Source organism: Psammomys obesus, unplaced genomic scaffold (assembly GCF_907164565.1).
Source record: "Psammomys obesus unplaced genomic scaffold, mPsaObe1.curated_primary_1811, whole genome shotgun sequence".
NCBI classification, from domain to species: Eukaryota; Metazoa; Chordata; class Mammalia; order Rodentia; family Muridae; genus Psammomys; species Psammomys obesus.
In genome coordinates this window covers 371,151-383,615 of record NW_026596406.1, presented here as the reverse complement: position 1 = coordinate 383,615, position 12,465 = coordinate 371,151, and the positions used below count along the sequence as shown (strand labels likewise).

Here is a 12,465-nt window from a genome sequence, read left to right as displayed (position 1 = left end):
CACATTGATACTGGAGCAACAGGAGAAATTTAAACTCTTTAGGCTGCATCTCCATGAGGGACAATAAGCAGGCATATCTAAAGACATGCTACCCATGGGGATGGGTAGCAGCTCTAGGAAAGGCCAGGAACTACATCTGGTTCTAAAGGCCATGTAATTTGGGGGCCACTGACCTGTTTCCAAACACCATGCTGAGCTCATCCAGAACTGTATTCAGTTTCACCTGCAGCTCCTTCAGACTGTCTGCAGCTTCAGAGTCCAGCTGTATCCACAGGGATGACCAGGTCAGGCTGCTTCTTCTTACTTCTTTATATACCATTATTTCCCTTCTTAGGGCTAAGTCCCCAACACCCCCTTCTCCATCCTAGAACCATATCTCAGTGCTCTCTCCTCCTTCCTAAGACTATATCTCAATGTTTACTCCTCTCTCCTAGGCTAATATCCCAAATTTCTCCACCTTCCTAGGACCACCCTCCCCAAGCCCAATTGTTCTTCTTAAAAACATATGCCAATGGCTAATTCTCCTTCCTAGGACCATACCTCAAATGTCTGGTTCTCTCTCATGTATGCTTGTTCCTCTGGGTTAGTACCATATCCCAGTGGCCACGTTAGCTTTCTAGGATTTTACCAGAATGCCTACCTCAAGTGAAGCCATTTTAAGTCTGAAAGCTAAACACCTAGCCGTAATTGAGAGAGGGTAGAGTTCTATGGCAAGGCAACTCAGCCCAGGCAAAACACAGTAACCATATGCCCTCAGACTTACCTCTTGGCCTCCCATGGCCTCAAACATCTTCTCCAGCTGGACCCTCAGTTGCTGCATGTTGTTCATCAAGATGCAGGGCTTTGGGGACAGACAGATCCCTTCAGTCTTAGCTCCTTTCAGCACAACACCCATTAGTATAGGGTCCCTCATTTTTTAACTATTCCAAGGCTACAGGGACTGCACACTGCATAGATCTCACCCTAAAGACTTAGATATGGAGCCAATTCAAATGACTCTCTTTAAACAAAGTCTAGCAGCAAACATTTTTGCCTAAATTTAAGCTAGGTGGTAGTTATACAAGGGTGCATGATACTACTCTTTAGAACTCTGTGAATTTCTATATTTTATTTTAAAAAAAGACTAAGTAAATACTTAGTGGAGGGAAAAAAAATCACAAAATGGAGGCTCAGAGGTAATGTCTCATTATCTTGTGTCATGAGCCTCAAACAAAGCATGAAGGGAGCCACAAGTCAAGAACACTGAGGCCCATTCAAATGTCCCACTCCCTTCCTCTCAGTGCCCAGTGCCTGGCCCTACCAGTTTCTCCTTTGAGCAGTAAGCTGGGAAGTTCTTTGATAAGATGTCTGCATACTGCATCAGCACTTTCCCGATGGTCTGAGAAAAGAGAAGAAAACCTTTCACGTCACCACAAGGGCCCTGCCTGACATCCCATTTCGCATCCCAGCACCATAACAGCGGGAGCTGGCTATAGTGGTGCACACATATAGTCCCAGCACTCATGAGGCACATGCTTGGACTGCTTCAGGTTCAAAGCCAACCTGGGCTACATAATGGGTTCTAGGCCAGCCAGGGCTATATAGCAAGACCAGGTCTCAAATATACGAAACAAAACAAACCCCCAAAATATCAAGAAAGCAAAGGACTCTCACAGAAAGAAGCAGTGCTCCTTCTCAACTGCAGAACAGAACTGAAACCTTATCTGTCTGCTTGAGACATAGCAAAGGGGAAGCAGGTAATGTAAGGCTTTGCCTGAAGTCCACCGTGGAAGAGGGTGGAACTCAGGCCTATGAGTAGGTATGAGTGTGAAGGGGCAAGGGTCCAGGAGATCCACTGTTACCTTCGCAAACCTTCTCATATAGTGGGCAAGGATGGTGGGGTCCGGGCATTCCAACTTCCGGATGATCTCAAAGCTCTGGTTGAGTTGTGTAAAGACGTCCACCACAGAACAGGAAAAGAGTGCATGCTCAGATGTCTGCTGGAACTAAGTAAGAACACACATGAAGTAACCATTTGTAGCCTTGGGCTTTGAAAGAGCTCTGTTTAGCAGGGGTGGTTCTATGCTCTCCATAGCTTTCCTGCAGATTCTATAGGACAGGGCAGATCAGCAGAGCAGAAGCCCAAAGCTTGCAGCTAATAGCTGAATGCTGAGACCTGGGCTGACCACAGTATAGTCAAAGTCCCCGACTTACCCCATCCTTCTTATCTCGTTCCAGGGCCCCATGCAGGAACTCCAAGGACACATCTTCATTCTCATGTAGCCACTGCAGCACAAACTGCTCAAACCACCTATAGTCAGGACAGGAGATCCAAAAACTGAAGGTAACTGGTATATACTGGTATATACCTGACAGCTCCTCTAGATGATGAACTCTTCTCGAGGGCAGGGTATCACAACTTCTCTTTCTACAGCAGACTGCACCAGGCAATCTGAGCCTAGCCTACGGAACTCCTTACCCACTCAGAGGCTGCCCTCTTCTTTGCCCAGACTCACGTGGGGTACTCAGGCGCCTGCCCCTGGAGCGCAGGCAGGTCCCGCACATACTCATTGTACAGCCACTTCACCTTGAAGTGCAGGTTCATGTAGTCGGCGCTCTGGCACAGCCGGTCTTTCTCATGTTCTAGTGAGGAGAGGAAGCTGGATCAAGCTTCAGCAAGAGCCATGGTTGCTGCATGTCCTAAGGCAGTAGACAGATGGCTCTGCCAGAGAGCTTAGAAGACAGGGGACTGGCGAGTCCTTCTGACATCCTGATGTCTACCTTCACACCCACACTGAGTAGTGCCCTACTCAGCCATCCTCCGAGAGCCTGGACCAAACCTTGGCTTACAGAGGCTAAGCTAAGGAAAGTCTAGAGTCTTCACGCTCTAACTTTTACAAGTACAAAGTAAGAACTCTGGTCTCTGCTGAAGAAAAGAAAGTGTGCTAATGATAATTAGTGAGTCTGCCAGGGACTAGAAGGTGCTGGTGGGAAGGAAAGACAAGTGTTGTTTATTTTCAATCTTAGTAACTGATCTATCCTATCCTAAATGAAGAGATATGAAGTTGTACACGGCATGAATATGTTAATGGAAACCACCAGAGATAGAGAAAACCAAACACAAAGACAGCGACACAGCCATATGATAAAACCTTACAGTAAAGTGAAGAGCTCCCAAGAAGAGCTGAAACACAGAAAATGAGCTCTCATGGAAATATGCAAATAAGGATCATTAGTTTGAAAACTATGCAAACACAGAACAGGCCACCATGCTGAAGCAAATAGGACTACTACTATGGAGTTGATGGGTTAGCTAGCTGAATCACAATCTAGGGTGAAGCTCGCTCACGGCTGACCCTGAGTTTAGGGTAATGCCCACACAGTATCTTCATACCTACCCTTTAGAGCTGAAGTATTAATTTGGATAATAAAAGTCAATGTGTGTTAATATAAAGGTTACAAAGAAGGAGAAACTAAGAGAGAAAAAGCTGCTGGCATCCTTGGAGATGTCATTGCTTATCTTCGAGATAGCTAAGTATTGTTCCTCCAAGACAAAGAAGAACATGTAGTCTGGGGATACTGGCTCTAGTGACTAGTGCAGCAGACACTCATCATGGACAGGGAAGCCTGGGCTTCCTAGACTTTCACCTTCTGGTACTGTAGGACCACTGTAACCCAAAATTGCATTTGCCATCTCTTCTAGGAAGCAGGGAGCAGGAGAAGGAAGCATATAAGACTAGAGGCAAATGGGACAACCAAAAGTTCTTACCACCAGCAAAGACGACTTTTCGAATACGAATGATAGCAGTTGCTGTGACACAGCAAAGACACCAATGAGCAACAAAGAGTAGGAAAACCGAGACAGCCATGATCCTCTTTTCTACCCAATTCCCTGACGCTCTTGAACCAGCCCCAGACCTTGAAACAGCGACAGCACAGGGTGCACCCTCCCCCTCATGCTTGGTCAAGGACACAGTGGAAATGGGGGCAGGGCTTCCCGGTAACTCCTAAACATTTCTTTTGTTTCAGGACCTTTGAGTTACTGTTTTTGAATATAACTCTTACATCCTCTGACAATCCATTATGTGTTCTCTGGGCCTCAATTTCCATGTCAAACATTAACTTCAGTACAAACACACTAAATAGGTGAGTGTTCAAACACTGGGTAAACTTTTTTCTAAAAAGATCCAAAAAATTAATGTCCAGCAAGGCTGCATGAGGGCACTGGGGAGATAGCTCAGTTGGTAAATTGCTTGACTCATTAGCATGAGGACCTAAGTTCAGATTCCAGAACCTACATAAGAAGCTGGGCACGGTAGCAAGTTGGGAGGTGGAGACAGGTAGATTCCTGAAAGCTCATGGGCCTGCCAGACAACTTAGTGAAGCTGCAAGCCAAGGAAAGACTCTGTCTCAAACAAAACATGCCTTGGCATCTAAGGACTAAATCTGGATATTGTATGCAAATTGCATGAGATTGCTGTTACTTGTAGGATGGGGTTAACCTGTCAGAAGGGGTAATGATGTTTCCATAACCTGTTCTTGGCTTGGGTTTTAACATTTTTATTTATTTATTCTCTTATGTATTGTGTATGTGTGTATCCACACATGGATGTCAGAGGACAACCTTAGAAGTTAGTTCATATGTTCCAGCTTGTTGAGGCAGTGTTTCTCTGATATTTCAGGTGAGGTACAGAAACTCCAGGCTAGCCAGCCTGCTGTACCTGCCACTCGCTGCCCCTCTAAACAGGGTCTCTCTCTATAGCCCTGGTTGGCTTGGTACTTGCTGTGTAGATCAGGCTGGCCTCAAGCTTAGAGAGACTGGTCCTCTTGCCTCTGCTTCCTAAATGCTGGGTTAAAGCATGTGCTACCTTGTTTGGCCCGCATCCAGCTTTTTACATGGGTTCTGGAAGTGGCATCATCAGAATTGTGCGGGCAGAGCTTTTGTACCCACTGAGCCATCTCCCTGGCCCTGTTTTCTTTCTTCCATCTTTCATTCCTAAAGGGCTCTTTCAACCTCATGATCTCTCCTACATCTCTAACTCTGGTAATGTCTGTAAAGATTCTAAGGGAATAGTGTACCTAAGTTTAACTTGTGTCCTTCCACCTCTTGCCATCTTATCACCTCCAAAGTGAAGTTGAACAGAATATGCCAACTAATCTTACAATATTATTCAAAGGTAAATGCCCTAAAATATGTCTTCTTTCTGTCTACTTGAACGCAAATAAATCAGCAGCTTTCACAGGACAACATTATGGTGGTAGAGGCCTGTGATCCCAGATACTCAGAAGGATTGCAAATTCAAGGCCTGATAGGATACTTGTCTAACATGCACAAGGCCCTTGGTTTTATCTTCAGTACCGTCCCTACTCCATCTCCCAAAATCATCAGTGCCTAACCATTTTACCTACAAACTGCCTCTATTTATTTCCTTCTAGTTACACTATTACCTGCCTAGGTATCTTTTTTTTGTTTGTTGCTCAAGACAGGGTTTCTCTGTGTAGTCCTAGCGGTCATGGACTCACTTTGCAGACCAGGCTGGCCTTGAGCTCACAGAGATCCACCTGCTGCTGCCTCCCTGAGTGCTGGGATCACAGGGATGTGCCAACACAGCCGGCTCTGCCTAGGTATCATTACCATTGTTTTTAACCTGAACTGGACCACAAGGTGGTCATCAGACGGCCATTCTCCTCCAATTTACTCTTCATAGGATACTAAGAGTGAGCTCGCGGCCTTTCGCTATGATAAATCTGATCATGTCAGCCTCATGCTTAGGGTGTGAGTGACTCCCACCTGCCTCAAGAGTGAGTCTGGAGGCCTCCACATGGCACACGTTGTCCCTTATGATCTAGGCCCATCTTTACCTTTCCAGCCTTATCGCTCATTGACTACTTTTCTTGTCTTGTCCTCTGCAGTGTAAGAAATTGTGAACTGCTGCTTTGCTTCCATTTCTCAAAGCAAAACATATGCTGTGTCCTCTGCACAAGTGTTCTATGCTTCCTTTGCTGTCATTACTATCATCTCTCCTCACTAACAATGTCTTCTTGTACTTTGGCTTTTTGCATTGTACATTTTTGGTATTGCAAACCTGGTTACATGGTTCTCTTTTATGATTTCAGCACCCTATATTCATTCTTTTTGTGATATTTAGAACTTTGTATTGTAACCACCAGTTTATAAATCTTTTTTCTAGACTGTCCTATGAGCTTCTCAAGAGTCGATGCTCTGCCTTACTCATCTTAGCAAGTCCTCAACAAATAACATAGTGCCTGGCACAAAGAAATGCTCAATAAATGGCAAATGGGGCTGGGATTTACTGCAACGGAGCAGAACAGAATCTTACATTTCATATTTTAAGCGGGAGGGTAGTTACACAGTAATTACAATTTAGTGTTTGTCAATCACTAAATTGCCCAGTAATGGCCTGGAACTCAACAGGCATCCTAGGCTGGCCTTGAACTTGCCATCTTCGTGGTAGAGCCTCTTCTCTGCCATGCCTAGTGAAGGGCAGTATTTTCAACTTCCCTTCTATAATCAGGATCAATGCTGTGTTCTTATCATCTAAGTCCCCAGCCTCTTTCTCTAAACTTGCCCTTCACATTCTGAGAATCCGCAGTTCCTGTTATCTAACATCTATTAAGACCCATTCTTCCATTTCCATTTCTCTGCTATAATCCCAGCCTCTCCCTTATTCCTACAAACTATTAGTACAACCACCTTTCACTATGTGCACCCCCCTTCTCTTTGCTACCCCTATCAACCATGGAGTTGAATTTTTAAATCTCCACACATGTGTTACATAGATTAATGGTCCCTTCTTGTTCCTAATGGTTCAGCTTTCCTCTGAGCTGAATAATTGCCTGGGCATTTGCTACCTCTGTACTTCTGTACTTCAGCCAGCTTACCAGATCAGGAAGCAGATGCCCCTGCTATTCCTACTTACAGATGAGAAAAATAGGAACTCACTTAAATAGGAAATTTAAGCAGCTGAAAAATCAAGCCGACTTTGCTTGCACGAGGTAAAGGGCCTGAAGCCTAGCAAGCAGGTTTCCCTTTAACTCATAAAATATCCTGAATAACTCCACCTGTTACATTACCCATCTGTGAGTTGTTCACTTTTCAGAGGTATTTCCTTCCCCTGTTAAGCTCACCATAGATGCTCTTCCCATCAGGCTTGGTGGGTGCTGTCTCGCTGAGGTAATGATGTCAGGTAAAACCTATATAAACTTTTCAACCAATGTGTGCACTACAGCCCCGGAAAGATAAACCCACTGTCAGCATGACTCAGTCTCTGCTCTGGGGATGAATTACACATCTAAGTCACACATGTGGTCTGGCTCTAACAAGTTAGCACAGACCTTCAAAGTGTCTTTCAACCTGAAGAGTCCCTGATTCTAAACCTCACATGCCCCAGAGTCTGAGAATGATCTGTGCAAGCGAAGTGCAAACTCTGCCCTAAGCTTGTCCCAGATGGCTCCTTTTCCTTCTAGATCCACTTTCACAGACTGAGGAGCTACTAACAGATACAGCAGCCAGCCAAACTGGTGAGCACGGATGAGCACAGATCAGAGTTTGACACAGACAGAAAGTGGTATCTTTGTGAAGGTGAAAAATGGAGAAAAGAATGAGCTGAATGAACAGAGTGAATAGTAACTTATCTGTGGCTTTGCCTTACAGGTGAGGGAAGTAGCTTTCTGAGCAGGTTTCAAAAAAGTCAGGCCAGTAAGTTTAAGAAAATAATGACTTCTCTGTATATTTAAGCTTCTCTTGCCCTTCAAAACTGGCGTAAGTCCAATAAGACCATCCTCTAGGAAGCAAGCCACCATTCTGAAAACATTCACCACGGGTGAAGCTGCTCTCTGTGCTGGAAAGGTCCTGCATAGTCGCTTGTTACAAAGCTGGAAGGAGAAACCTCCATCTGCATGCCCACTTTCCTTCTTTCTTTTGGCTGCAGCTTTGTCCATCCACTGCCTTCCATAGCTTACTGCCACCATGGCTAGAAGCCCTCTTGTTTCTTACTACACTCTTTACCCAGAACTTGAAGTTGTCTAGGAAAGGAAAGAGGCAGCTTCTGAGGTAGATGGAGCCCGGCAGACCCTTACCCTCCAATGCATACTTCATGTCTTGTGCAAACAGATTCCACATCACTTCTGCACTGACTTTCCCTACATTCAACTCCTGAGGAAACCTGAGGGATGGAAAAAAACACAGTAAACATCCAGGCAAGAGCTATTTTATTTTATTTATCCCAAGGTTCCTAGTTCTAACAAGACATAATGAAGAGAAGAAAGTCCTAGGCCACAGAACTAGGCTTAGTTTGGAGAAATGGGGCCCAGGGACCCATGGTAGGATAAGAGGGAGAGGGGCCATATTAGCTATGATGAGCCCAGTAAGAATGTAGTAAGAGTTCCCAGAAGCTAAGAAAAGATAAGGCATTGGATCCCTGAGGAGGGCTGAGGCTGAGGGGAGGGCCCAGGATAGATAAGCTGCAGGAGAAAGAGGAGGGGGTAAGGCCTTAAGAAGGCCAGCTTTCATGAACTCTATGGCTAGTTCTTTGACCTCCCCAGCCCCCCATGGGAGGAGCAGCCTAGCTAGACCACAGAGGACATTGCAGCCAGCCCTGCTGAGACCTGATAAGCTACGGTCAGATGGAAGGGGAGGAGGACCTCCCCTACAAGTGAACTTAGAGAGGGGCAAGGAGGAGATGAGGGAGGGGGCTACAGCTGGGACACGAAGTAAATAAACTGTAATTAATATAAAAAATGAAAAAATTATATTAAAAAAAAGAAAGTCAGCTTTATGTGGACAGGCACATGCACACACAGGCTCTGCACCCCTGGGGCTCCCCTAACCCTGCAGTCCCAGAAGCCTTTCTCTCTGAGGAGGCTATCCCATTCTGGATAGGGGCCCCTTATATTGCCACACCTGACTCCAGAAACAGTTACCCAGACAGATACAAGGGACAGAGGGACAGATGGACGGACAGTTGGAAGAAGTGGCACTGCAAACATACAGAGATAGAAAGAAAGAGGCTGTTAGACAGATGGACAGAGCAATCAACAACCAGACAGAGCCAAGTAGGGTGATACTCACTGGTTCAGAACAGGTGTGTAGGAATTCTTATCCTCTTCTATGATTGACACAATGAGTGTAATAAGTTTGGGCCAGAAATCCAAGTTCCGAATGCTGGGCCCTGGTTCCTCTAGTGGTTGTTCCTGCTTCTTGTTGGGTGGTGGAGGGGTGGGCAAGGGAGACGAGAAGAAAGGGAGATAGTCATAACAGCATTGAAAAGCTTTCTTTCCTTTTCCCTTCACCATGCCTATTACTCAGGGACACTTCCTCTCTGGGACATGTCTTCCAAATGGCTGCCTCTGTTCCATAAGAGAGAAACCCTTCAATCATTGAGAATTGCTGTCCTCCACTCCGGGGTACTGCTCTGGTAAGCTTAGACAGTCAGAGACATGTAAAGACACCTGTATTCCCTCTCTTAGTTACTATGGACATGTGACGCTGGGTGAAAAGAACTTCTTCCAGCCTCATTAACGTGGGTCTGGTTCTGTAAGGTCCACCCACGCCCAGGCAACTCCCCTCTTCCAGATGTCCTTCTTCAGACCCACATTTCACCCAGCACACAGCAATATCCCATCTCTGAGATGCTCCTTCAAGTTCAGGACAGAGCCTACATGCAGTATGACCTAACTCTCAGTGGAACAGGAGTAGACAAAGGAATACGACAAAGGATCTCAGGAAGAGCAGAGTCCCTCACATCCAGACCCCAGGCAAAGACAAACTGTGATCACTACAGAGACTGGACAGGACATTCTCTCTCACAGGAACAAAGGCAACGGTGGAGCTGCCCAGGACAGGGATGAAACTTTTCTGTGGACACTATATGTCGCTGCATTCTCCAAAATACCCTAATGAGCCTGCAATAACAAGAAATCAGCAGAAACCAGGACTGAACCTACATGCTCTTGAGTCGACCTCAGTATCGCTCACATGCATCTTTTTCTTTTAGTTTTCTGCCACTATCCCAGCAAAGACTCATTCAAAAGACACCCCTTGGCCTTTGAACTCCAGTCCACTACATCCTCCAGTAAGCTGCCAGCTATTGCTCTATAAGGAAATCTCAGCATCTGACATTTCTGCTTACAGCTCTTCCCTGGCCGGCAGTTAAGTTAGACTACCTCCCCAGACACATCTTCAAAATGTTCCCTTCTCTATCCATTCATGCCTTCCCAACTCTCTTGTGTTGTACTGCATCATGGCCACCACTGATTGTGGTGCCTGGAAGGGTGCTAAAAGCTTTGTATACACTACCTCATTTCATCTTCTTGCTGATTATTGAGTACACATTATTAGTTTCTCATTTTTGGATGAGGAGACTGAAACACAGTGAGGTTCTATGACTTGCCCACTATCACAGAGCTACAATTTGATCCCACAATAGATGAACTCCAGAGTCTGAAGTTATAAACACCTGAATGAAACTGCCCATGATTTCTTAAACTAACATGCTCATGCACAATTCTGTGCCTCAAATACTTTATCCCCCCCTTCTTTCCTTCAGCTCCTTTGTTGATATCAGTTCTACTCCTTCTTCAAAATCCAGGTTGACCTTTACTTCCACAAAGTTGTTTCTGACACTCTTGGCTTGGTTAGATGCCCCCTCCCTGGGCTTCAAGAACACAGTCTATGAATTTCTGGCATCTAATACTATGATAAAATAACATTATTTTATCATATATCATCAAAAGAATGATAAATGCAGTAACTTGCCCTCATTTCTACCAAACAATAATTTTCCCCAAGGCAGAAATGTGTTTTATTTGGCTTTACATTCTTTTTTTAAATATTTATTTGTTGGTTGGTTGGTTGGTTGGTTGGTTGGTTGGTTGGTTGGTTGGTTTATACAGCATTCTGCCTGCACATGTGCCTGCACACCAGAAGAGGGCACCAGATCTCACAATAGATGGTTGTGAGCCACCATGTGGTTGCTGAGAAATAAACTCAGGACCTTTGGAAGAGCAGACAGTGCTCTTAACCTCTCAGCCATCTCTCCAGCCCCCTTGGCTTTACATTCTAATACTTCATTTGTTAAGTGAATGGGTGGATAAATGACCCTATGACTACAGACTAGTAGATGGAAATATTAAAACAAACATAAAACTCCAAGGGCTTACTGGAGGGTATACATTGCCTCATGGGAAGCAGAAAGCAGACAGTAAAAGAAAAAGGCTAAAGCCAAGTCTCTGAAGCATTTGAGGCCTTTTTCAGAGTCTAGTTCATTATTATGCTGGGGCAGAGAGATCAAATATTGAACTGTCTACATGGTTTAAAGATCAAAGCTGAGAACAGCATCTTTCCCTAGCCAAAGAGAATCCATACATGAATGACAGAAGAGCCCAGAATTAACCAAGTTAAACAAAGGCTCTGGAAAGGCCTCCCATGGACATGAGAACCAGTGGAAGGATTTATAAAACCATTAAAGGGGGTAAGCATTAGATACATGGCTGGCATAAAAAGAACATTTAGGATGAAAGAAGGAAGAATGACAAGAGATCTTAGAACAGTGGCTCTCAACCTTCCCACAGTTTAACAGTTAAACTTCCCTTTAACACAGTTCCTCATGTGTGGTAACCCCAACCATAACATTAATTTTCTTACTACTTCATAACTGTAATTTTACTACTATGTGAATTGTAATGTAAACACATGTTTTCTAATGATCTTAGGCTGCCCCATGAAAGAGTTGTTAACTTCCAAAGGGGTCACAACCCACAGGTTGAGAAGCATTGTCTTAGATCTGTACTAAGGTCCTCCACAGAAGCATTATAGATTGGATATATTGACTATAAGATGGATGTTCAATAGATTTCAAGATCTATCTCCCTTTTTATATGTAGTTTTTCCATTGTCGAATCAAGACTGAATTCTTCCTCCTTGGAATCCCTTCAGTCTTATCCCTTTCTCAAAACACTTCTTAAGGAACACACTGACTATAAATGCATACTTTTGAAACTGGGGAGTTCTTCAGGGAGCACTTAACCTGGCTCAGGACATTTTATATACATATGCATGCATACATATATACACACATGCATCTATACACACACACACACACACACATACATACGTATACACATGTGTACACTTGTTGTACTGTGTGTTTGTGTTTATTGCACCGAAGGAAAGTGAATTGCAAAAGCACAGTTAACAAGACATTCTTTAGACACGAGTTGTAATTGAGGTTATTTGAACTACAATGAAGTCCTGGCTTTTAAGTGGGTGTCAGAGAAGAGGTATAGTTGGAAGTATCTAGAAAGAGTGGCTCAGCAGGTAAAGGCACCTGTCACCAAGTCTCATGACCTGAGTTCAATCCCTGGGACTAACATGGTAGAAAGAAAGAACCAATTCCTAAAAGTATCCCTCTGACTTCCGTGTGTGTGTGTGTGTGTGTGTGTGTGTGTGTGTGTGTGTGTGTGTGT

General features: G+C 44.5%; 1 protein-coding gene across 1 annotated transcript in view; it reads right to left on the bottom strand.

The window, feature by feature from the left end:
- The window catches only part of Unc13b (unc-13 homolog B), a 192,244-nt gene that overhangs the window by 5,534 nt on the left and 174,245 nt on the right, over positions 1–12,465 (bottom strand). The window contains exons 16-23 of the mRNA XM_055597640.1: positions 9,071–9,296; positions 8,080–8,165; positions 2,496–2,622; positions 2,194–2,290; positions 1,842–1,985; positions 1,301–1,378; positions 764–841; positions 174–262 (exon numbers count right to left, since the gene is read on the bottom strand). Of these exons, the coding sequence (XP_055453615.1) occupies positions 174–262; positions 764–841; positions 1,301–1,378; positions 1,842–1,985; positions 2,194–2,290; positions 2,496–2,622; positions 8,080–8,165; positions 9,071–9,296 (925 nt within the window). The remainder of the gene's footprint in view (positions 1–173; positions 263–763; positions 842–1,300; positions 1,379–1,841; positions 1,986–2,193; positions 2,291–2,495; positions 2,623–8,079; positions 8,166–9,070; positions 9,297–12,465) is intronic.